This window comes from Pleurodeles waltl, chromosome 12 (assembly GCF_031143425.1).
Source record: "Pleurodeles waltl isolate 20211129_DDA chromosome 12, aPleWal1.hap1.20221129, whole genome shotgun sequence".
Taxonomy (NCBI): Eukaryota; Metazoa; Chordata; class Amphibia; order Caudata; family Salamandridae; genus Pleurodeles; species Pleurodeles waltl.
This window is the reverse complement of record NC_090451.1, coordinates 682,011,614-682,038,584: the sequence shown is the minus strand read 5'-3', so window position 1 is coordinate 682,038,584 and position 26,971 is coordinate 682,011,614. Positions and strand designations below refer to the sequence as shown.

At 47.2% G+C, this 26,971-nt stretch overlaps 1 protein-coding gene across 10 annotated transcripts in view; it reads left to right on the top strand.

The window, feature by feature from the left end:
• Positions 1-26,971, top strand: part of CHD3 (chromodomain helicase DNA binding protein 3) — a 1,503,198-nt gene that overhangs the window by 49,076 nt on the left and 1,427,151 nt on the right. For all 10 annotated transcript variants that reach the window (XM_069218663.1, XM_069218665.1, XM_069218664.1 and 7 more), the window contains exon 2: positions 24,239-24,351. In XM_069218663.1, the coding sequence (XP_069074764.1) occupies positions 24,239-24,351 (113 nt within the window). The remainder of the gene's footprint in view (positions 1-24,238; positions 24,352-26,971) is intronic.

Here is a 26,971-nt window from a genome sequence, read left to right as displayed (position 1 = left end):
TGCATGTCTTTGTCTGACCCCTGGAGCATAACCTGTTTCATGTATTTTCTACGAGCGCTTGCTTTCTGTAAGCAGACCTTTAAATTTTGTTCTAATCTAGTCACATTTCTGTGCATTCAAAGACAGAGGTCAAATGTCAGGCTCTGCCTTCCAAAGGAGCTTGATGTTTATCCTTTTTTCTCTGACTTTCAAAATGAGAGGATTTATCTGACAATATAGGGGTATGAAAGGAAAGGGTTTTTTGTAGCACACAACAAAAGTTAAATTCCTGTAAATGAACGTGTCAAAATGTCAGAGTTTATCAGAATTAGGACAACACAAATGAAGCACATTTTTATAATTCCGTAGTGTAGTGAAAACAAATATTTTAACACAATCAGAACAAAGCAATGCACTCAGTGATGCTATTTCCACCCATTTTCGTGTAAGTGCTGTATAGTTTTATCAGTAAAACTGTATGTATGTGCAAATGTGATGGTAATTTTAATTTCAAATATGTTTTCTGCAATGGTAATGCAGTATTAAACCATGCATATTCCACTCTTAGCTACTCTTCTCTATGACACTCTACTCCACTCTATGCCACTCCACTCTACACCATTCCACTTTACCACACACTACTCTACACCACTTTGCTTCACTCCATTTGTGTGCCACTCCACTCTGCCACTCTACTCTGATACACTACTGTATGACACACTACTCTACAACACTCCACTATACGCCTCATCCAGTGTTCCTCAGCTGACACTTACTGCATTTTATTACTGTGCACTAGGGGACCATAACATTTCTGTGTAACATAAAAAAATGAGTGCTAGGTCAGTGCACATGCATGGCAGCCATGTAAAAGCCAACTCTCCAATCCGCTTTTATTGTTAGAGGCAGGAGTTTTGTGCTCCTCGTGTGATACAGATTTTCCTTTTATATTTTACTGTTTGTCTCTTGTGTTTTTTAAATCTGTGATTAGTTGACCATCTCCCAGCTCCTGCTACATCTCAAACAAATGTATTTCTGATGGATACACCTACCTGTGGATTCCTCACGTAAAGAATTCTCCCCTCGCGCCAGCCTTGACGGACATTTCTTCTAGCTCTGCACGATGACGTCACAATCGCCCGACTTCATGCGACGCCGTATGACGTCATCTAGGCAATAAGAAGCCCTCGTCGACGTGCAGACGTCAGTTCCCTTTTTTCCGTGCCTCCGAGTAACGGTTTTTCTTCGAGGCTCACAGGGAGCTACAGTTTCGAGTCGACGGTTACAATGTTGCAGCCAAGGAAATCCGGCTTTAAGCCATGTAACCAGTGCGGGGGTCGGATGTCGGTTACCGATCCCCTTGAGAATTGCCTCTGGTACCTTAGCTCCGATCATGAGGTCAAGTCATGCGGCTCCTGCCAGCGCATGAACCCGAAGGCACTCAAAGAAAGGGAGGCAAAATTGTTCTTGGCCCTTTCCAAGAAAAAGAAGGAGAGGCATCATCAGAGGGAGTCCTCTTCAAGATCCTCGAGGACCCATCATCGCCATGGTGACTCTCTGCGCCTTCACGACTCCTGGCGCCGATCGAGTAAGGGACGGTCCAGATCGGCATCTCCGTCAGCTTGGCGCCGTCCGACGTGGGAGATTAGCCCGACCGTCACCCCTCCACCTCCTACGACCCCGACTTCACCCGGGTCGGTTTTCGAGGTCGAACCTCTTCACAGGCCAGAGGGTTCTCCTAGCCAAGAGTTACCTGGCCCTCCTACAGCGTCTATGCTGGCGCCGGTGCAACAGCAATACCCGGCTTTCCCGGCTCCGGGAACGGATCCTGCAGCGTTTTTTAATGCCATGTTTAACATTATTTCTACCATGGCGCCGGGTGGAGGTCAAGCAGGTCCGTCTGGCCCTTTGGCCTTTAATTTGGGCGTTCCGGCATCTTACAAATCGACGCCTTTCACACCATTTTTGTCTGCTGCACCTGAAGCGGCGCTGATGCCCTTGACGTCGTCTAGGCCTACTACACCTGCTATGGCACCGTTGGATTCGCCTCGGATCGAATCCACAGTCAAGGTTCCTGTGGAGCCGGAGGGTCCGGCGTAGGACGGATCCGAGGTTCGGCGCCGACGGAGATCTTCGGCGTCGGCCGACGCCTAATCGACGCCGGGTGTCGAATCAAGGCTTCGATCTAGACGTCTGGCTTTGCGCCTTCTGCAGGAGGAAGAATACAGCAGACAGCACCTGGAAGAGGGTGAGATTTTGGAGCCTTCCGGTGACTTTCAAGGTCTTGATAAAGCGAGTGGCATAAATACCTCCCCGGAGTGGGATCTCGCTTCCCCTGGGGAGTACACTGAGGAAGCTGCATCTTTCCACGCAGTAATTCGGAAGGCTGCGGACTTCTTAGATCTCCCTCTTCCAGCTGCAGAGGTTAAGAGGCACCTGTTGACGGAGGTATTGCATCCAACTTCTGTGACGGCAGAGCCTCTCTTTCTTTTTAATGAGGCACTTCTGGATCCTATCAAATACATCTGGAGAAAACCTGTATCTACGGCTGCTGTCAACAGGGCGGTGGCACGACGCTATCGGGCGGCACCAGGTGATCCTGTTTTCCTCTCCAAGCCACTGACACTGGAGAGCTTAGTGGTTCAGGCCTCCTGTTCATCCAGGTCCTATCCTGGCTTATTTCCCGGAACACCTGCGGACAGGGAATCGAAGAAAATGGACCATACTGCCAAAAAGGCCTTTTCTTCATGTAGTATGGCCTTAAAGTCAACCAACCCGACCTGCATTTTGGGACGTTATATCCATGCCCTAATGGAGGAAGCGAAAGGCCATCCAAACTTGTCCCAGGAAATGTTGCAGTTACTGGCAGACGCTCAGGCGGCAGCGACCCAGGTGATCCAGTCTGGGTTAGACACTTCAGACTCAGTGGCAAGGGCTATGGGCACGATCATAGTTTCCAGGAGACAATCTTGGCTGCGTTCATCTGGCTTTTCATCAGATGTACTGACTCTCCTGGATCTGCCCTTTGATGGCGAGAAGCTCTTTGGAACAAAGGCGGATTCTGCTGTAGAACGATTTAAGGAGAGCAGAGCCACAGCAAGGTCTCTAGGGCTTCAGTCAGCTGCCTCATCCTCCTTTAGAGCTTATAGGAGGTTTAGGGGTTTTGGACGTGGCTCCTTTCGTGGCAGATTTCAAGGACCACAACAAACTGCAAGCACCCTGCCATACAGATCTTTCAGGGGCAGGGGCAGAGTCCGAACAAGAGGAGCCACCCAGCAGCACTCTGCCTCTTCCTCTTCCTCGGGAGGGGTGCAGCAAGGAAAGCAGCCGTAGTCCTCCTCCACTCCCTGTCCACTTGTCTCTGGTAGGGGGGAGACTTGCCCATTTTCTTCCGATGTGGGAGGTTATAACATCGGACTCCTGGGTCATCGACATTGTGAAGAAGGGGTACGCTCTTCCCTTTCGGGAATTCCCTCCTCCCTTCCCTCCCCGCCCATCCTTCTGTTCGGAAGACCATCTTCTCCTATTACAACAGGAAGTGTTGTCCCTATTGGCAAAAGGCGCGATAGAGTTGGTTCATGAGCAGGAGAGGGGTCAGGGCTGTTATTCAAGATACTTCCTGATCCCCAAAAAGGATGGTCGGTTGAGACCGATTCTGGACTTGAGGGCTTTGAATTGGTTCCTCAGGCAGGAAAAGTTCAAAATGCTGACCCTTTCACAGGTTCTTTTGGCGTTGAACGAAGGAGATTGGATGGTGTCTGTTGATTTGCAGGACGCATATTTTCATGTTCCGATTCTCAAATCGCACAGGAAGTATCTCCGGTTTGTGGTGGGATCGCAGCATTATCAGTTTGCGGTCCTCCCGTTTGGTCTTACTTCAGCACCTCAAGTCTTCACAAAGGTGATGGCGGTGGTAGCGGCAGAGCTCAGAAGAAGGGGGATAGCGGTATTTCCCTATCCGGACGATTGGTTGATCAAAGCCAAGACTACGGACCTCGTGCAGCGTCATCTCCAGTCGACAACTCAGTTGTTGTACGACCTGGGTTTTTCAATCAATGTGCCCAAATCTCACCTGGAGCCCTCTCAACGCCTCCTGTTCATAGGGGCAGTATTGGACACGACATTGAATCGGGCCTTTCCTCCGCCCCAGCGGGTTCAGGACATCCAGGCGTTGATTCCAATGTTTCAAAATGGAGCAGTAGTTCCAGTCCTCAAGGTCCTTCGTCTGCTCGGTCTGTTCGCTTCTTGCATACTGCTGGTTACTCATGCACTCTGGCACATGAGGGCTCTTCAGTGGTGCGTCCGCAGGCAGTGGTTTCAGCACAAAGGAGATCTCGAGGAGTCGATAAGGATCTCCGGAGACACTGCAGTGGATCTTCAGTGGTGGGCAGTGTAGGAAAGTACCATCTTGCCTGGCATGTTACCCCCATTTTTCACTGTATATATGTTGTTTTAGTTGTATGTGTCACTGGGACCCTGGTAACCCAGGGCCCCAGTGCTCATAAGTGTGCCTGAATGTGTTACCTGTGTAGTGACTAACTGTCTCACTGAGGCTCTGCTAATCAGAACCTCAGTGGTTATGCTCTCTCATTTCTTTCCAAATTGTCACTAACAGGCTAGTGACCATTTTTACCAATTTACATTGGCTTACTGGAACACCCTTATAATTCCCTAGTATATGGTACTGAGGTACCCAGGGTATTGGGGTTCCAGGAGATCCCTATGGGCTGCAGCATTTCTTTTGCCACCCATAGGGAGCTCTGACAATTCTTACACAGGCCTGCCACTGCAGCCTGAGTGAAATAACGTCCACGTTATTTCACAACCATTTTACACTGCACTTAAGTAACTTATAAGTCACCTATATGTCTAACCTTTACCTGGTAAAGGTTAGGTGCAAAGTTACTTAGTGTGAGGGCACCCTGGCACTAGCCAAGGTGCCCCCACATTGTTCAGAGCCAATTCCCTGAACTTTGTGAGTGCGGGGACACCATTACACGCGTGCACTACATATAGGTCACTACCTATATGTAGCTTCACAATGGTAACTCCGAATATGGCCATGTAACATGTCTATGATCATGGAATTGCCCCCTCTATGCCATCCTGGCATAGTTGGCACAATCCCATGATCCCAGTGGTCTGTAGCACAGACCCTGGTACTGCCAAACTGCCCTTCCTGGGGTTTCACTGCAGCTGCTGCTGCTGCCAACCCCTCAGACAGGCATCTGCCCTCCTGGGGTCCAGCCAGGCCTGGCCCAGGATGGGAGAACAAAGAACTTCCTCTGAGAGAGGGTGTGACACCCTCTCCCTTTGGAAAATGGTGTGAAGGCAGGGGAGGAGTAGCCTCCCCAGCCTCTGGAAATGCTTTGTTGGGCACAGAGGTGCCCAATTCTGCATAAGCCAGTCTACACCGGTTCAGGGGACCCCTTAGCCCTGCTCTGGCGCGAAACTGGACAAAGGAAAGGGGAGTGACCACTCCCCTGACCTGCACCTCCCCTGGGAGGTGTCCAGAGCTCCTCCAGTGTGCTCCAGACCTCTGCCATCTTGGAAACAGAGGTGCTGCTGGCACACTGGACTGCTCTGAGTGGCCAGTGCCACCAGGTGACATCAGAGACTCCTTGTGATAGGCTCCTTCAGGTGTTGCTAGCCTATCCTCTCTCCTAGGTAGCCAAACCCTCTTTTCTGGCTATTTAGGGTCTCTGTCTCTGGGGAAACTTTAGATAACGAATGCAAGAGCTCATCCGAGTTCCTCTGCATCTCTCTCTTCACCTTCTGCCAAGGAATCAACTGCTGACCGCGCTGGAAGCCTGCAAACCTGCAACATAGTAGCAAAGACGACTACTGCAACTCTGTAACGCTGATCCTGCCGCCTTCTCGACTGTTTTCCTGCTTGTGCATGCTGTGGGGGTAGTCTGCCTCCTCTCTGCACCAGAAGCTCTGAAGAAATCTCCCGTGGGTCGACGGAATCTTCCCCCTGCAACCGCAGGCACCAAAAAGCTGCATTACCGGTCCCTTGGGTCTCCTCTCAGCACGACAAGCGAGGTCCCTCGAATCCAGCGACTCTGTCCAAGTGACCCCCACAGTCCAGTGACTCTTCAGTCCAAGTTTGGTGGAGGTAAGTCCTTGCCTCACGTCGCTGGGCTGCATTGCTGGGAACCGCGACTTTTGCAGCTACTCCGGCCCCTGTGCACTTCCGGCAGAAATCCTTTGTGCACAGCCAAGCCTGGGTCCACGGCACTCGAACCTGCATTGCACGACTTTCTAAGTTGGTCTCCGGCGACGTGGGACTCCTTTGTGTAACTTCGGGTGAGCACTGTTTCACGCATCCTCGTAGTGCCTGTTTCTGGCACTTCTCCGGGTGCTACCTGCTGCTGAGAGGGCTCCTTGTCTTGCTCGACGTCCCCTCTCTCTCCTGGTCCAATTTGCGACCTCCTGGTCCCCCCAGGGCCACAGCAGCGTCCAAAAACGCTAACCGCACGATTTGCAGCTAGCAAGGCTTGTTGGCGTTCTTTCGGCGGGAAAACACTTCTGCACGACTCTCCACGGCGAGAGGGATCCGTCCACCAAAGGGGAAGTCTCTAGCCCTTTTCGTTCCTGCAGAAACCTCAGCTTCTTCTGTCCAGTAGAAGCTTCTTTGCACCCGCAGCTGGCATTTCCTGGGCATTTGCCCATCTCCGACTTGCTTGTGACTTTTGGACTTGGTCCCCTTGTTCCACAGGTACCCTAGATTGGAAATCCACAGTTGTTGCATTGTTGGTTGGTGTCTTTCCTGCATTATTCCTCTAACACGACTTCTTTGTCCTTAGGGGAACTTTAGTGCACTTTGCACTCACTTTTCAGGGTCTTGGGGAGGGTTATTTTTCTAACTCTCACTATTTTCTAATAGTCCCAGCGACCCTCTACAAGGTCACATAGGTTTGGGGTCCATTCGTGGTTCGCATTCCACTTTTGGAGTATATGGTTTGTGTTGCCCCTATCCCTATGTTTCCCCATTGCATCCTATTGTAACTATACATTGTTTGCACTGTTTTCTAAGACTATACTGCATATTTTTGCTATTGTGTATATATATCTTGTGTATATTTCCTATCCTCTCACTGAGGGTACACTCTAAGATACTTTGGCATATTGTCATAAAAATAAAGTACCTTTATTTTTAGTATAACTGTGTATTTGTGTTTTCTTATGATATTGTGCAAGTGACACTTGTGGTACTGTAGTAGCTTCATACGTCTCCTAGTTCAGCCTAAGCTGCTCTGCTAAGCTACCATTATCTATCAGCCTAAGCTGCTAGACACCCTATACACTAATAAGGGATAACTGGGCCTGGTGCAAAGTGCAAGTACCCCTTGGTACTCACTACAAGCCAGTCCAGCCTCCTACATTGGTTGTGCAGCGGTGGGATAAGTGCTTTGAGACTACTTACCACTCTTGTCATTGTACTTTTCATAAGAGAAAAATATACAAAACAAGGTCAGTGTATATACACATAGCCAAAAAGTTTTGCATTTCCTCTTTTCACTCTTTTCTAAGTGCTGAAAAGTACTTATAAACTTTCAAAAAGTTCTTAAAAGTTTAAAAAGTTTTTTTCTGTCTTTCTAAAAAGTTCTGAAAACTTTTTTTTCTTTTTCTATCACTTTAACTCTCTCTAAAAATGTCTGGCACAGGCCAAAATGTTGATCCGTCCAAACTTGCATGTGATCACCTTAGCTGGAAAGGAGCAAGGAGTCTCTGCATAGAGAGAGGTTTGAGTGTAGGGAAGAATCCTTCCTTGGAACTGTTAATTAACATGCTTAGAGAACAAGATAAGGCTATAGGTGCCCCATCTGTTGAAAAAGTACCTAATAGTTCCCAATCTGATTCAGGGACTCCCCCAGGAAAAGATTCAGGAAAGAAACTCCCTAGCCTGCCCATTACTAGACAGTCTAGCATAGTTGGTAATGATGATGAGCCACACCATACAAATAGTGTTGTCTCACATCATAGCAAAAGCATTTATTCTCACCATACTGGTAGTAATGTTTCTGTTAGCCAAGCTGTTAGGGTGGCTTCTGTAAGGGACAGGTCTCCTTCTGTTCATTCCCATCATACCTCTGTATCTAGGAATGTCCCTCCCACCAACCCTGATGACAGAATGTTAGAGAGGGAACTCAATAAGTTGAGGGTGGAACAAACCAGACTGAAGCTTAAAAAGCAACAGCTGGATTTGGATAGACAGTCTTTTGAACTAGAGAAGGAAAGACAGAAGTTGGGTTTAGAAACCCATGGTGGCAGCAGCAGTATTCCCCATAGTCATCCTGCAAAAGAGCATGATTCCAGGAATCTGCACAAGATAGTTCCCCCTTATAAGGAGGGGGATGACATTAACAAGTGGTTTGCTGCACTTGAGAGGGCCTGTGTTGTACAGGATGTCCCTCAAAGGCAGTGGGCTGCTATCCTATGGCTATCATTTAGTGTAAAAGGTAGGGATAGGCTCCTTACTGTAAACGAAAATGATGCTAATAATTTCCAAGTTCTTAAGAATGCACTCCTGGATGGTTATGGCTTAACCACTGAACAGTACAGGATAAAGTTCAGAGAGACCAAAAAGGAGTCTTCACAAGACTGGGTTGATTTCATTGACCATTCAGTGAAGGCCTTGGAGGGGTGGTTACATGGCAGTAAAGTTACTGATTATGACAGCCTGTATAACTTGATCCTGAGAGAGCATATTCTTAATAATTGTGTGTCTGATTTGTTGCACCAGTACTTGGTGGACTCTGATCTGACCTCTCCCCAAGAATTGGGAAAGAAGGCAGACAAATGGGTCAGAACAAGAGTGAACAGAAAAGTTCATACAGGGGGTGACAAAGATGGCAACAAAAAGAAGGATGGTAAGTCTTCTGACAAGGGTGGGGACAAATCTAAAAATGAGTCTTCATCAGACCCACAAAAACACTCTGGTGGGGGTGGTGGGCCCAAATCCTCTTTTAATCAGAACAAGGAAAAGAAACCATGGTGCTATTTATGTAAAATAAAAGGCCATTGGACAACAGATCCCAGTTGTCCAAAGAAAGGCACCAATGCTCCGACCACTACAACCCCTACTGCTACCCCTAGTGTCCCTACTAATAGCAGTGGTGGTGGGAGCAAACCTACTAATAGCCAATCCAAGGGAGTAGCTGGGCTCACTATTGGTAACTTAGTTGGGGTTGGCCTTGTTAGGGAGGCCACAGAGGCTGTGTTAGTCTCTGAGGGGGTGTACTGCTATTTGATGGAGTTTGTTTTGACCAATGACTTTGTGTTTCACCACTGCGCATATTAGTTGCTCAATGTTCACCAGTAGCACATGGTATGTTTTGTTCAGTTTAGCCGCCTATGGGCTTTGACATGGCATTAGCCATTGCTTTCTGTATTCAGTTTAGCCGCCTATGGGCTTTGACATTGCATTAGCCATTACATTCTGTATTCTGCCTATTGGCTTTGACATGCTGTATCCAGTCTAGCCGCCTATTGGCTTTGACATTGCATTCCTATTGGCTTTGACATGATGTATTCAGTTTAGCTGCCTATTGACTTTGACATGCTATTAGATATTCTGCCTATTGGCTTTGACATGATATCATATATTACATTTTGTATTCAGCTCCGCTGCCTATTGGCTTTGACATGATATTCAGCTCCGCTGCCTATTGGCTTTGACATGATATTATACATTGCATTTTATATTCAGCTCAGCTGCCTATGGGCTTTGACATGATATAAGACATTGCATTTTGTATTCAGCTCAGCTGCCTATTGGCTTTGATATGACACTAGACATTGCATTTGATATTTAGGTTAGCTGCCTGTTGCCTTTAACATGACATTGCATTTGATATCTAGGCTAGCTGCCTATTGCCTTTAACGTGGAGTTAGATCTTGCAGTTGAGAATCCAAGCTGTATTTTTCCAAGCTGTGTTTTTGCACCAGAGAACCAAGATGTTTTTCTCACAGTAGACTAGACATGATAAGAGAGAGTACATGGGTGTTGTTTTTTCTTCGCTTGAGCTTGGGAACAGGAGTAGTCTTGGAGACCTGGCCAGTCTCCAAAAGGCTTGCTCAGTTTCCCAGGTCTGAGAGGAGGGGGCACACCTTTGTAACAAATGTAACAGGCTGCAGAGAGTCAGATTCGAATCTGCCGGACCTTGTGCTGGAGCTTGGCGCAGGCTGCCAGCAATCCCGTGTGGGTAGATGAATCTCTCTTTCTCGCGGCTGACAGGGGTCCTCAGCTTGCAGACCTTAGAAAGATGAAGCTGTGAATAGTTCCCACACGGTGAAGTATTTGTTTTGCTTTGCATTCAATATCTTATAAATATAACCTGCTGTGTATATTGCAAACTGATATATTTTGTTTGATTAACGCGGACTTGAAAGCTACTAATTCGTCATTCATAAAAATTGGGGTTGGGGAAGAATTAACAACAATAAAAGTCTTCTTTGACCTCACAAGTGCATTTCTAGTGTGTTATGTTAGTGCTTAGAAACCAGATAAGAGCAAAGCACTACAGGGGGCTATTGATTTAGCCACCTTAGTTGCTTGTCCCCTTATTATGGATAAGTACAAGCAGCTACCCCTAATAAATGGTGTTGAGGTTCAGGCCTACAGGGACACTGGTGCCAGTGTGACTATGGTCATAGAGAAACTGGTCCACCCTGAACAACACCTACTTGGTCACCAGTACCAAGTAACCGATGCTCACAACAACACACTTAGCCACCCCATGGCTGTTGTTAATCTCAACTGGGGGGGGGTTACTGGTCCAAAGAAAGTTGTGGTAGCTTCAGATTTACCTGTAGACTGTCTATTAGGGAATGATTTGGAGACATCAGCTTGGTCAGATGTGGAGTTGGAGGCCCATGCAGCAATGCTGGGCATCCCAGGGCATATTTTTGCTTTGACAAGGGCTCAGGCCAAAAAGCAAAAAGGACAGGGAAGCTTGGATCCTGGAACAATGGACCAAGTGCTCCCTAAAGCTAGGGCTAGTAGAAGCAAACCACTTCCTACTATCCCTCCCTCTACAGTGGATTCAACTTCTGAGGAAGAAGAATTCCCTCCCTGTGCAGAACCTACACCAGAGGAGCTGGAAGCAGACACTGCTGAGCTTTTGGGTGAAGGGGGGCCTGCCAGGGAGGACCTGAGTGTGGCACAGCAAACCTGTCCCACATTAGAGGGTCTCAGACAGCAAGCTGTCAAACAGGCTAATGGGGATGTCAGTGACTCTCACAGAGTTTACTGGGAGGACAACCTCTTGTACACTGAGCATAGGGATCCTAAACCTGGAGCTGCCAGGAGATTAGTGATTCCTCAGGAGTACAGAAAGTTCCTCCTAACACTGGCACATGACATTCCCTTAGCAGGGCATCTAGGACAAATGAAAACTTGGGACAGGCTTGTTCCCCTGTTTCATTGGCCTAGAATGTCTGAGGACACAAAGGAATTTTGTAAGTCCTGTGAAACCTGTCAAGCCAGTGGCAAAACAGGTGGCACCCCAAAGGCACCCCTTATCCCACTGCCTGTGGTTGGGGTTCCCTTTGAAAGGGTAGGGGTTGACATAGTTGGCCCCCTTGACCCTCCTACTGCTTCAGGCAATAGGTCTATCTTGGTGGTAGTGGACCATGCCACAAGATATCCTGAAGCTATTCCTTTAAGGACCACTACAGCACCTGCAGTGGCAAAGGCCCTCCTAGGAATATTTTCCAGGGTGGGCTTCCCAAAGGAAGTGGTATCAGACAGGGGAAGCAATTTCATGTCTGCATACTTAAAGGCCATGTGGAAGGAGTGTGGTGTAACGTACAAGCTCACAACACCCTATCATCCACAAACAAATGGACTGGTGGAGAGATTTAATAAAACTCTCAAAGGCATGATTATGGGTCTCCCTGAAAAACTCCGCAGGAGATGGGATATCCTTCTACCATGCCTCCTTTTTGCCTACAGGGAGGTACCCCAGAAAGGAGTGGGCTTCAGCCCCTTTGAACTTCTTTTTGGACACCCTGTTAGGGGTCCACTCACACTTGTAAAGGAGGGTTGGGAACAACCTTTAAAAGCTCCTAAGCAGGATATTGTGGATTATGTACTTGGCCTCAGATCAAGGATGGCTGAGTACATGAAAAAGGCCAGTAAAAACCTTCAGGCCAGCCAAGAGCTCCAGAAGCAATGGCATGATCAGAAGGCTGTTTTGGTTCAGTACCAACCAGGGCAGAAAGTGTGGGTCTTGGAGCCTGTGGCCCCAAGAGCACTCCAAGATAAATGGAGTGGACCCCACACAATTGTTGAAAAGAAGGGAGAAGTCACCTATTTAGTTGACTTAGGCACTGCCAGGAGTCCCCTTAGGGTGCTCCATGTCAACCGCCTGAAACCCTACTATGACAGGGCTGATCTCACCCTGCTCATGGCAACAGTTGAGGGACAGGAAGAAGACAGTGATCCTCTACCTGATCTCTTCTCTTCCACAGAACAAGATGCTCTGGTGGAAGGTGTAGTTTTGGCTGATTGTCTTACTGCTGAGCAGAAAGACAATTGCATAAACCTCCTAGATCAATTCTCTGAACTCTTCTCTACTGTGCCAGGTACCACTTCTTGGTGTGAGCACACTATAGATACTGGAGACAGTTTACCTGTCAAAAGTAAGATCTATAGGCAGCCTGACCATGTCAGGGACTGCATAAAGCAAGAGGTTCAGAAAATGTTAGAACTAGGAGTGGTTGAGCACTCTGACAGTCCATGGGCTTCTCCTGTGGTACTGGTACCAAAACCCCATTCCAAAGATGGAAAGAAGGAAATGCGGTTTTGTGTAGACTATAGAGGTCTCAACTTGGTAACCAAAACAGATGCTCACCCTATACCCAGGGCAGATGAGCTCATAGATACACTGGCATCTGCCAAGTATCTAAGCACTTTTGATTTGACTGCAGGGTATTGGCAGATCAAATTGTCAGAAGATGCTAAACCTAAGACTGCATTTTCAACCATTGGAGGACATTACCAGTTTACTGTAATGCCTTTCGGTTTGAAAAATGCACCTGCCACTTTTCAGAGGTTGGTGAACACAGTCCTGCAAGGGCTGGAAGCTTTCAGTGCAGCATACTGTATTTGGACGATATAGCTGTCTTTAGCTCCAGCTGGGATGATCACCTGGTCCACCTATGGAAAGTTTTGGAGGCCCTGCAAAAGGCAGGCCTCACTATCAAGGCTTCAAAGTGCCAGATAGGGCAGGGTAAGGTGGTTTATCTGGGACACCTTGTTGGTGGGGAACAGATTGCACCACTTCAGGGGAAAATCCAAACAATTATTGATTGGGTTCCCCCTACCACTCAGACTCAGGTGAGAGCCTTCCTAGGCCTCACTGGGTATTACAGGAGGTTCATTAAGAACTATGGCTCCATTGCAGCCCCTCTTAATGACCTCACATCCAAGTAAATGCCTAAAAAGGTATTATGGACAGCAAACTGTCAGAAAGCTTTTGAGGAGCTGAAGCAGGCCATGTGCTCTGCACCTGTCCTGAAAAGCCCTTGTTACTCTAAAAAATTCTATGTCCAAACCGATGCATCTGAATTAGGAGTAGGGGCAGTCCTATCAAAACTTAATTCTGAGGGCCAGGATCAACCTGTTGCTTTTATTAGTAGGAGGTTGACCCCTAGAGAAAAGCGTTGGTCTGCCATTGAGAGGGAGGCCTTTGCTGTGGTCTGGGCTCTGAAGAAGTTGAGGCCATACCTGTTTGGCACTCACTTCATTGTTCAGACAGACCACAAACCTCTACTTTGGCTAAAACAAATGAAAGGTGAAAATCCTAAATTGTTGAGGTGTTCCATATCCCTACAGGGAATGGACTATACAGTGGAACATAGACCTGGGAGTAGCCACTCCAATGCAGATGGACTCTCCAGATATTTCCACTTAGACAATGAAGACTCATCAGGTCATGGCTAGTCTTATTGTCCTTCGTTTGGGGGGGGGTTGTGTAGGAAAGTACCATCTTGCCTGGCATGTTACCCCCATTTTTCACTGTATATATGTTGTTTTAGTTGTATGTGTCACTGGGACCCTGGTAACCCAGGGCCCCAGTGCTCATAAGTGTGCCTGAATGTGTTACCTGTGTAGTGACTAACCGTCTCACTGAGGCTCTGCTAATCAGAACCTCAGTGGTTATGCTCTCTCATTTCTTTCCAAATTGTCACTAACAGGCTAGTGACGATTTTTTCCAATTTACATTGGCTTACTGGAACACCCTTATAATTCCCTAGTATATGGTACTGAGGTACCCAGGGTATTGGGGTTCCAGGAGATCCCTATGGGCTGCAGCATTTCTTTTGCCACCCATAGGGAGCTCTGACAATTCTTACACAGGCCTGCCACTGCAGCCTGAGTGAAATAACGTCCACGTTATTTCACAGCCATTTTACACTGCACTTAAGTAACTTATAAGTCACCTATATGTCTAACCTTTACCTGGTAAAGGTTAGGTGCAAAGTTACTTAGTGTGAGGGCACCCTGGCACTAGCCAAGGTGCCCCCACATTGTTCAGAGCCAATTCCCTGAACTTTGTGAGTGCGGGGACACCATTACACACGTGAACTACATATAGGTCACTACCTATATGTAGCTTCACAATGGTAACTCCGAATATGGCCATGTAACATGTCTATGATCATGGAATTGCCCCCTCTATGCCATCCTGGCATAGTTGGCACAATCCCATGATCCCAGTGGTCTGTAGCACAGACCCTGGTACTGCCAAACTGCCCTTCCTGGGGTTTCACTGCAGCTGCTGCCAACCCCTCAGACAGGCATCTGCCCTCCTGGGGTCCAGCCAGGCCTGGCCCAGGATGGCAGAACAAAGAACTTCCTCTGAGAGAGGGTGTGACACCCTCTCCCTTTGGAAAATGGTGTGAAGGCAGGGGAGGAGTAGCCTCCCCCAGCCTCTGGAAATGCTTTGTTGGGCACAGAGGTGCCCAATTCTGCATAAGCCAGTCTACACCGGTTCAGGGGACCCCTTAGCCCTGCTCTGGCGCGAAACTGGACAAAGGAAAGGGGAGTGACCACTCCCCTGACCTGCACCTCCCCTGGGAGGTGTCCAGAGCTCCTCCAGTGTGCTCCAGACCTCTGCCATCTTGGAAACAGAGGTGCTGCTGGCACACTGGACTGCTCTGAGTGGCCAGTGCCACCAGGTGGCGTCAGAGACTCCTTGTGATAGGCTCCTTCAGGTGTTGCTAGCCTATCCTCTCTCCTAGGTAGCCAAACCCTCTTTTCTGGCTATTTAGGGTCTCTGTCTCTGGGGAAACTTTAGATAACGAATGCAAGAGCTCATCCGAGTTCCTCTGCATCTCTCTCTTCACCTTCTGCCAAGGAATCGACTGCTGACCGCGCTGGAAGCCTGCAAACCTGCAACATAGTAGCAAAGACGACTACTGCAACTCTGTAACGCTGATCCTGCCGCCTTCTCGACTGTTTTCCTGCTTGTGCATGCTGTGGGGGTAGTCTGCCTCCTCTCTGCACCAGAAGCTCCGAAGAAATCTCCTGTGGGTCGTCGGAATCTTCCCCCTGCAACCGCAGGCACCAAAAAGCTGCATTACCGGTCCCTTGGGTCTCCTCTCAGCATGACGAGCGAGGTCCCTTGAATCCAGCTACTCTGTCCAAGTGACCCCCAAAGTCCAGTGACTCTTCAGTCCAAGTTTGGTGGAGGTAAGTCCTTGCCTCACCTCGCTGGGCTGCATTGCTGGGAACCGCGACTTTTGCAGCTACTCCGGCCCCTGTGCACTTCCGGCGGAAATCCTTTGTGCACAGCCAAGCCTGGGTCCACGGCACTCTAACCTGCATTGCACGACTTTCTAAGTTGGTCTCCGGCGACGTGGGACTCCTTTGTGTAACTTTGGGTGAGCACCGTTTCACGCATCCTCGTAGTGCCTGTTTCTGGCACTTCTCCGGGTGCTACCTGCTGCTGAGAGGGCTCCTTGTCTTGCTCGACGTCCCCTCTCTCTCCTGGTCCAATTTGCGACCTCCTGGTCCCCCCAGGGCCACAGCAGCGTCCAAAAACGCTAACCGCACGATTTGCAGCTAGCAAGGCTTGTTGGCGTTCTTTCGGCGGGAAAACACTTCTGCACGACTCTCCACGGCGAGAGGGATCCGTCCACCAAAGGGGAAGTCTCTAGCCCTTTTCGTTCCTGCAGAAACCTCAGCTTCTTCTGTCCAGTAGAAGCTTCTTTGCACCCGCAGCTGGCATTTCCTGGGCATTTGCCCATCTCCGACTTGCTTGTGACTTTTGGACTTGGTCCCCTTGTTCCACAGGTACCCTAGATTGGAAATCCACAGTTGTTGCATTGTTGGTTGGTGTCTTTCCTGCATTATTCCTCTAACACGACTTCTTTGTCCTTAGGGGAACTTTAGTGCACTTTGCACTCACTTTTCAGGGTCTTGGGGAGGGTTATTTTTCTAACTCTCACTATTTTCTAATAGTCCCAGCGACCCTCTACAAGGTCACATAGGTTTGGGGTCCATTCGTGGTTCGCATTCCACTTTTGGAGTATATGGTTTGTGTTGCCCCTATCCCTATGTTTCCCCATTGCATCCTATTGTAACTATACATTGTTTGCACTGTTTTCTAAGACTATACTGCATATTTTTGCTATTGTGCATATATATCTTGTGTATATTTCCTATCCTCTCACTGAGGGTACACTCTAAGATACTTTGGCATATTGTCATAAAAATAAAGTACCTTTATTTTTAGTATAACTGTGTATTTGTGTTTTCTTATGATATTGTGCAAGTGACACTTGTGGTACTGTAGTAGCTTCACACGTCTCCTAGTTCAGCCTAAGCTGCTCTGCTAAGCTACCATTATCTATCAGCCTAAGCTGCTAGACACCCTATACACTAATAAGGGATAACTGGGCCTGGTGCACGGTGCAAGTACCCCTTGGTACTCGCTACAAGCCAGTCCAGTCTCCTACAGGAAGCGGTCGACAACCTGTCCCAAGGAAAGCCGTTCTCGTTACCCCCACCAGTGGCCTCAGTGGTAACGGATGCTTCCACTCTAGGGTGGGGAGCTCATCTGGGGGACCTGGAGGTCAAAGGCCTTTGGTCTCCGGTAGAACAGAGATTTCACATCAATCTGTTGGAATTGCGGGCTGTACGTCTGGCTCTCAAGGCCTTCCTCCCTTCCATTTGCGGTCAGTCAGTCCAGATTCTGACGGACAACACTACTGCGATGTGGTATATAAACAAGCAGGGAGGCGTGGGGTCGTATCATCTCTGCAGAGAAGCTCTTCAACTCTGGTCCTGGCTTCAGGACCACAAGATTTGCTTGGTAGCACATCATTTGGCCGGAGCTCTGAACGTGCGTGCAGGCGTTCTCAGTCGATGCAACTCGGTCGACCACGAGTGGCGTCTTCATCCAGATGTGGTTCTGTACATCTTCCAGATGTGGGGATATCCACCGATAGATCTGTTTGCAACTCAGGAGAACGCGCAGTGCCCGTTATTTTGCAGCCTCCAGTATCCGGTGCAAGGAGCTTTGGGGGACGCGTTTCAGATGTCCTGGAACGGTCAGTTGCTTTACGCGTTTCATCCCATACCCCTAATTCCTCGAGTTCTGAGGAAGATCCGCCAAGACCGAGCCCAGGTCATCTTGATAGCTCCGGATTGGCCGAGAAGGGTGTGGTACACAGACCTTCTCCAACCCTCTCAGTGCTCTCCGCTCCATCTCCCTTACAGGGTGGACCTCCTCTCGCAGTCGCAGGGGCAGATTCTACACCCCCACCTCCAGAGCCTGCACCTTCATGCCTGGAGATTGAACGGGGCAATCTGAGTGCTTTTTCTCTCCCACCAGAAGTGGTGTATGTTATTTTATCGGCCAGGCGACACTTCACCAAATCGATCTATGCAAGTTGTTGGGCTAAATTTATATGCTGGTGTGGAGAGAATAGAATTGATCCCTTAAAGGCTTGTTTGTCTGACATATTGTCATTTGCTCTTTGCCTGGCACAGAAGGGTTGTGCGGTTGCCACAGTCAAGGGTTATTTATCTGCACAGTCGGCTTTTCGGTGCCTTCCTGATCAGCCTTCCCTCTTTAAATCTCCTATTGTTTTAAGATTTCTAAAGGGTCTTACTAACAAATTTCCACCATCACCATTCGTAATGCCTCAGTGGGACCTTAATTTGGTATTAACATTTTTAATGGGGTCCCCGTTTGAACCGATGCATTCTTGCTCCTTGCGGTTGCTAGTTCTCAAAACTGTTTTCTTGGTGGCCATAACATCGGCCAGAAGGGTTAGTGAGCTTCAGGCTCTTAGCGTAGAGCCCCCATACCTTTCTTTCTATAGGGATAAAGTGGTGTTAAGGACCAAGGCGGCTTTCCTCCCGAAGGTTGTTACACCCTTTCACCTGGGGCAGTCTATTACTCTCTCTTCCTTTTACCCTCCACCTCATCCATCCAAGGAGGAAGAGAGGCTCCACCGGCTGGATCCACGAAGAGCGCTGAGCTTCTATGTCGACAGGACGAAGGAGTTGAGGCAAGATGATCAGCTCTTCGTTGGATACGTGGGGAAGAGGAAAGGTAGAGCTGTCCACAAGAGAACGCTATCCAAGTGGGTCCTTCTATGTATTAAGATTTGTTATTCTTTGGCGAAGAAAGAACCACCTGTGGGGCTTCGTGCCCACTCCACTAGAGCTAAGGCTGCTTCTTCGGCTTTAGCTAGGGGTGTTCCTGTGGCTGACATCTGCAGGGCAGCGACTTGGGCGTCCCTCCATACTTTTGTTAAACATTACTGTTTTGATTCTGAGGTTAGGAGGGATGGTCATTTTGCTCCCTTGGTGCTGCGGGATTTCTTGGTTTGACCATTCGGGCACCCACCTCCGGAGGTAGTACTGCTTTGGGACTCTATTCTTTAGGTGAGGAATCCACAGGTAGGTGTATCCATCAGAAGAATAAGTTACTTACCTTCGGTAACGCTTTTTCTGATGGATACAGTAACTACCTGTGGATTCCTCACGGTCCCACCCTCCACCCCGTTGCCTGGCTGGTCATACCAAGAAATCCTTGGGTGAGCATTCTTTGCCTTGTATATATGTTTATACCTGAATCATGTATATAGTTGTGGCATCTATATATACATTTCTTTTTCAAATTTAGATAGCTTAAGGAAAACTTGTTTGGACTTGACTGACATATTTTACTCTTGTATAGAGCAATTATTACTGTTATCTGACTTTATTAAATGTTCTGTTTTCATTCATTTGAGATGACTATGTTCTCTTTAGGGTCAACCTGATCGCCTCTATGGCACGTAAAAAATGGTGATAGCTGACATCTGCACGTCGACGAGGGCTTCTTATTGCCTAGATGATGTCATACGGCATGAAGTCGGGCGATTGTGACGTCATTGTCGGCATGCAGAGCTAGAAGAAATTGCCGTTGAGGCTGGCACGAGGGGAGAATTCTTTAGGAGAGGAATCCACAGGTAGTTACTGTATCCACCAGAAAAAGCGTTACCGAAGGTAAGTAACTTATTTGTTTGGTCCGCGATTCGTTCTTTATTCAGTTCTCAGAAGATGACTTGAGTAACCTCTGTTTTCATTATCAGGGTCACATCATCTTTGGCCTGAATATGGACGTTGTAATTCAGTTTCATTTTGGTCGTTGAACAGGCTTTTTCATCAGCTCTCTATCATAAGGGCGTAGATTTCTCAGTGTCGAGACAAATTTGCCTCTCTAAAGGTCAATAACATATACACAACGAGCAATCTTTTCTTTTCACAGTCCCATCCCACAGCTAACCCATCATGACAATCCGGTAGTAACTTTGTGAGTAACCTGGGGGGGAGTTCTGAGTCATAGATTGGTGTCTTGATACTTCCTATTCTACAGAGAGCAAAACAGATGTACATACCATGCCTATGGTGCAATGCTGTGCCAATGCAAACCAAGGTCTAGTCTTATTCAGACATGCTTAGAGGAAACTCTTAGTTTAGTCTGGAAGTGCAGAAAACCATGAGGTTCTGTCCAAGCCTAAAATATCCAATAGTGGTTTGGCTTGCTCGAAATCTGGCAGTTACCGAACCAACTAGACTTGTACATGTACAAACAACTCTGCGGTGCCCGAGTTTCTTAATGTACCAAGGGCAGGACAAATCTCACCTAGAAAGCTTCTTCCAGACGTATTGGTTCCATTTTCCTCTTTTTGTTTAGCGTCGTTATATACTCTATGGTACCCTGGATCACTACAGATCAGGGACATGTCCATCCTGCAATGGTTTTGTCAGAGGTTCAGCTTCTGAATACATTCTCTGAATGCATGGCATCTGTATTTGGCAAACACTACTTTCAGAGAAGCCTACCCAATACTCCTAACCAAATACTGATCAACCTCTGTCTACCCCAGAATGTGGTTTTCCAGATGTTCAGGTCAGAACGCTTACCTGCAATTCGGACCACAGAAATAGGATTCTGAAAAACATCAAGGTATTCCTGGTAAGCCAGAGAGATGGACAAGGTCTAAGCAAAAGCAGAATGAGACTGGTCTTCAGTAAGTTAGCTCCTGTCAGAATAACCTAGGGGTTGTGTTATTCCGGTCAAGGTGCCCCATACACAGTGGCGCAATTAGGAGACGTGATCAGATCGAAGGAAATCATTTCTTTATGATCACCAAAGAAAATTAGGAGAGGAACACGAATGGCCTGATGTCATAGGAGCATCATCAGTAATTTGTACATGATCAGGAGAAGGCTTCTTCCTGACCGGAATTTGGAGTCTCTGGGCACAATTCAAGTCCTAAGCGTTCCAGATGCACCACAATCTAACAGAGCTGGAGCAGATGGACTGACGGGTATGAATTTGTAGAGTTAAATTCAACACACACCTGAAGCTTGACCCAACAGAGGATTAGATTTCCAAAGGTATTTGTTTAGTAGGCAGTATTGTTTTACAAAAAAAACAAAGGCCTTTGAAAATTCATATTTGTTTTTTGGCACCCAAAACAACATTCTGCTTCGTACAATGATGAAAAGATTTGCATGGTCAGTGTAGGAAGTTGGCTCTGTATATACTATCTCAAAGTTAGAGATAGTGTGCACAGAGTCCAAGGGTTCCCCTTAGAGGTTGATAGTGGCAAAATTAGATAATACTAATGCTCTATTTTTGTTTTACTGTGGTCGAGCAATAGGCTTATCAGAGGGTAGTGTTAAGCATTTGTTGTACACACACAGGCAATAAATGAGAACACACACTCAAAGACTTAACTTCAGGCCAATAGGTTTTTATATAGAAAAATATTATTTCCTTAATTTATTTCAGAACCACAAGATTCAGAATTTAGGTAAGTACATAAACTGTAAGGTACTTCACACAGGCAAAAATCAACAGTTCCTGGGGGAGGTAAGTATTGGTTAGTTTCTCAGGTAAGTACAGCACTTACAAGTTCAGTCTCCTGGGCACAGGTAGCCCACAGTTGGAGGTTCAAGGCAACCCCAAACCCTCAGCACCAGCAACCCAGGGCCGGTCAGGTGCAGAGGTCAAAGGAGGGCCCAAATAACATAGGCACCTATGGAGAACAGGGGTGCTCCGGTTCCATCTGCTAGCAGGTAGTACCTGTGTCCTCGGGGAGCAGACCAGGGGGGTTTTGTAGAGCACTGGTGGGGACACACACAGGCACAGAAAAATACACCCTCAGCGGCACAGGGGCTGCCGGGTGCAGTGTGCAAAGTAGGCATAGGGTTTGTCGTAGAAAACAGTGGAGGGACCCGGGGGTCTCTCTGGCGATGCAGGCAGGGCACAGGGGTGCTTCTCGGGCCACCCACCGACTGGGCTAGGATGAGGGCCGCCTGCTGGTCACTCCTGCACTGGTAGGTGGTTCCTCTCGGTCCTGGGGGCTGCGGGTCCAGTGCTTGGTCCAGGAGTCAGGTTCCTTTGTTACCAGGCAGTCGCGGCCAGGGGGAGCCTCTGGATCCTCTCTGTAGGCGTCACTGTCGGGGTGCAGGGAGGTCGACTTAGGGTGTCCACGTTGTTGGAGTCGCCTGGGAGTCCTCTCTGCGGTGTTGTTGTCCTGAACTCAAGTTGTGGGCGTCGGGTGCAGAGTGTGAAGACTCACGTTCTGGCAGGAAGTTGGAGTCTTTTTAAAGTTGCTTTCTTTGCTGTTGTTTCTGGACAGAGCCGCTGTCCTCTGGACCTTTAGGTACAGGTCAGTCCTCTGAGTCCCCAGAGGTCGCTGGTCCTGCTGGATGCATCACTGTGCAGATTCTTTGAGTTGAGAGACAGGCCGGTAGGGCTCGGGCCAAGTCAGTTGTCATCTCCGTCGTCTCTGCGGGCTTTCAGGTCAGCAGTCCTTATTCTTTCTTCAAGTTTCAGGAATCTGATTTCCTGGGTTCAGAGTCACCCCTAAATACTTAATTGTGTGTGTATGTCTGGAGGGCAATAGCCAATGGCTACTGTCCTGGATGGTGGCTACACCCTCTTTGTGCCTCCTCCCTGAGGGGATTGGGGCACATCCCTATTCCTATTGGGGGAATCCTCCAAAACAAGATGGAGGATTTCTTAAGGCAGGGGTCACCTCAGCTCAGAACACCATAGGGACTGTCCTGACTGGTGGGTGACTCCTCCTTGTTTTTCTCATTATCTCCTCTGGACTTGCCGCCAAAAGTGGGGGCTGTGTCCAGAGGGCCGGGCATCTCCACTAGCTGGAATGCAGTGGGGTGCTGGAACTACAAACATGAGCCTTTGAGGCTCACAGGCAGGTATTACAGTTCCTGCAGGGGGAGGTGAGAAGCACCTCCACCCAGTCCAGGCTTTGTTCCTGGTCACAGAGTGACAAAGGCACTCACCCCATGTGGCCAGAAACCCATCTGGTTGTGGCAGGCTGGCAGGAACTGGTCAGCCTAACACTAGGAATTGGACTGGTATACAGGGGGCATCTCTACGATGCCCTCTGTTTGCATTTTTCAATAAATCCCACACTGGCATCAGTGTGGATTTATTTTGCTGAGAAGTTTGATACCAAACTTCCCAGATTTCAGTGTAGCCATTATGGAACTGTGGAGTTTGTATTTGACAGACTCCCAGACCATATACTCCTTATGGCTACCTTGCACTTACAATGTCTAACATTTGGCGTAGGCACTGTAGGGGCATGGTGCTCATGCAACTATGCCCTAACCTGTGGAATAGTGCACTCTGCCTTAGGGCTGTAAGGCCTGCTAGAGGGGTGACGTACCTATGGCACAGGCAGTGGGATGTGGGCATGGCACCCTGAGGGGAGTGCCATGTCGACTTAGTCATTTTCTCCCCACCAGCACACACAAGCTGTGAGGCAGTGTTCATGTGCTGAGTGAGGGGTCCCTAGGGTGGCATAATACATGCTGCAGCCCTTAGAAACCTTCCCTGGCCACAGGGCTCTTGGTACTAGGGGTACCACTTACAAGGGACTTGGCTGTGTGCAAGGGCTGTGCCAATTGTGGGAACAAAGGTACAGTTTAGGGGAAGAACACTGGTACTCCCAGCACACTTCCAATCATAACTAACATCAACAAAAGGCAAAAAGTTAGAGGGTAACCATGCCATGAGAGGCATTTTCCTACAGTCAGGTCACCAAGGAATGTACGTTTTTTTTCACTTCTGCAGAAAGTTACTTTGAGTTACCATTAGCAAAAAAACTGTGCATTTTAAAAGGTTGTTTTTTGAGACACTGATGGAGTATTTGCGAAGACTACTGTTTTGCTTCTCATGTTCAATTTGTCTTTTTGAGAAGGCAGGTAATACCTTTTTACAGTCTAGAATAAATGTTAAGCGTTGCCATAAGAACCATTCCAACCAGCAACCTGTTTTTGCTGCAGTCCGAGGAATGTGTGCTACGTAGCTTTTTTTCATGGCAGATATCTTTTCTTATGCACATGCCAAGGAGTCTCAGAATTGCAGTTAGCCAGACTACACTGATAAACCAAGTAAGGACTAGTGGCATGCACAGAATGACCAGAGTCAACAAGACCCTCTGAGCTGAAGTATGCAGTGGTTGCAGGTGAAAGGAGAAAGGTGCGTTTTCGGAAAGTTTGGACCTCTCTATTAATAGTTTGTATTGGCTTATTCATTTTGACTGTGCGAATGAAGCAAGAAGACATCCAAAATATGTTATTAATAATTATGTATCTCTTCAGCCCTGTGCACACCTACAATCTTCCCAATGTTCATTTTCTTTGAAAGTTGTCTCATATACTGATAAAGAGAGTCATTTCGACATTCTTTGTTTTCAGAACATGAGGATGATGTGGAGAGCCCAGTGCCCGAAGTTGTCAAGAAACGAAAAAGAGGACCAAAAAAACAGAAGGAAAACAAATCGGGGAAACCGAGGAAGCGAAAGAAACTGGTAGGTGATGCTTAACAGTGCCCATTTTCTACTACTTTCGGTCCAATTGAATAGGTCCTTTTTATACTCTAGTGGACTTTGATTGTTATCCATGCTGCTCTATGTCACATGTTGTCTTGCCTGATTACACATAATACAAGTACAAAAATTATTGGTCTATAATCTCTACAGTGCAAACTGCCTATTCCCTACTACTTCATGTGTGTTTCCTCACATGTATTATAAGTCCTGTCTGTTCACAAATCTCTTGGCAGATGCTCTTAACATTGCTTTGATCCAGTTTTGGTTTTGCTTGCACACTTCTGCATATGCATCCTGATACACTAGCATCTTCCATTCATAATTAATCTATTGGGGCTTGTACCATACACTCACCTGTTAACTCACCTTCTTAGATTCTCATGTGCATCATATTATAAGGCTTTGTTGAAATGTATACCCTGTTTTCAAAATTAAAATTCCATTTGTTAATCATATATAAATGTAAACTTCCTCCCTCAAACTCACAAAGACTCTCACTTGCAAACTCAAGCTGGTGTGAACTTGCAAAACATTGTATGCTCCCTTCCTATGAGCTTTTCTGCATCATGGCTTTGGAGGGGAATGATGAGTGCAATTGTTCCTTATTATGTGGCCTTTATTCTGACTAGTGATGTGATGAAGCTATGAGCTCCATTCCCCCTGGAAGCTTCCATAGCTGTGCTTAGCTACTTCACATGCATGAGTGGAATTTACAGTGCCCTGGTCCTCTCTTCAGAGTTTTCCAGATACTTTGTTTAGATTCTTCCTTGGAGTCTCTTTCTCTCACACCCCTAGTTTCAGAAGATGTGATTGGCCTGTCTGTTGAGGGAAGGGGGTGGGGCTGTGAGCCCTGGGCCTTGGTACGTTTGTTTGAATGGTTGACACACCTTCTAAGAAAAGGGTCATGTTGTGAGCATGTGAGACTTGCAAGGTAAAAAGCATTTACTGCTAGCATTACTACAATTGTGCCAAACAATTAGGTCTACAAGACGTTTCCATCCAAACCCTAAGGGATGTGAAGAAATTATTTCAGTTTGCCTTGAATATGCCCATGTATTGCAAGGAGTCAATAAGGCGTTTTTCTAGATTGCCAAAAGAAAAATCTAGAGCATGTGAAATTAGTCTGCTCCAACAATCCTGTTAGAGCTTCTTCAGCTGAAATAGTCTACGTTCACCATGAAACCCTATACTTCTGCTGTAGAGCAACAGATCTACTTTGGGTCAGAAAGCTGAGTCAAAATTAAAAAATAAAAACTTTTGGATACCTTGCATTCCGGACTGTTATTGAAGATCATTTCACTTCAGCCATCTATGGCTTTAAGGTTGACAGTCAAGCCTTTTAGTTCACCAAGAACACAGTTGTCCACAACATTTTAGGACCAAACACTGCTTTAATGAATTAGCATCACAATCTGTTTTTGTGACAAGAACATATTTGCAATTACTCCAGTATTAGAACTTTCATAGATTCACATGCTTGAATCATTCCCCGTCGTTGGGATAGGAGCCCTTGGTACATCAAAATAGCAATATAGAAGCAACTGCAATAAAAAAGGCCCAAAGGCTTCCACTTTAGTAGCCTATCCTTGTCTCTATGAGTAAAAGGGACCAAAGCAAGTCCCAGCCAATCAGGCTTCCCCTCCCTCTAGAACCCTCCTGTGAGAAGCTCCATTCCCTCAGATTTTCTACCACATGTCATGCTAGGGAGTCTCTATTCAAATATCCTGAGAAGTCTGTCTCTACAGTTTTTTCTTCAAAAGAAGGAATATTTCTTCTGCAAATAAGGTTTCATCTTTTTCCCTGGCCTAAGGGAATTATATTTTATCAAAATTCGACATGTCAGACAAGGAAAAGAAAAGCCTTTTTAGAGCCTGCAAAACCTGTAGGAAGTTGGCTCTGTATATACTATTTCAAAGTGAGAAATAGTGTGCACAGAGTCCAAGGGTTCCCTTTAGAGGTAAGACCGTGGCAAAATTAGATAATTCTAATGCTCTATTTTGTGGTAGTGTGGTCGAGCAGTAGGCTTATCAGAGAGTAGTGTTAAACATTTGTTGTACACAAACACAGGCAATAAATGAGGAACACACACTCAAAGACTTACTCCAGGCCAATAGGTTTTTATATTGAATAATATCTTTTCTTAGTTTATTTTAAGAACCACAGGTTCAAAATTTACAGTAAACACTTTAAATGTAAGGTACTTCACTTAGATACTTTAGGAACTTTGAATAAAAGCAATATCATATACAGCCTTTGTAAAAATGGCAATAAGCTATTTTCAAAGTGGACACAGTGCAAAAATCAACAGTTCCTGGAGGAGGTAAGTAAAGGCTAGATTATGAGGTAAGTAAAACACTAACAAGTATCAGTTCTGGGGCATAGGCAGCCCACCGTTGGGGGTTCAAGGCAACCCCAAAGTTACCACACCCGCAGCTCAGGGCCGGTCAGGTGCAGAGGTCAAAGAGGTGCCCAAAACACCTAGGTGCCTATGGAGAACAGGGGTGCTCCGGTTCTAGTCTACCAGCAGGTAAGTACCTGCGTCCTCGGGGGGGCAACCAGGGGGGTTTTGTAGAGCACTGGGGGGGACACAAGTAGGCAC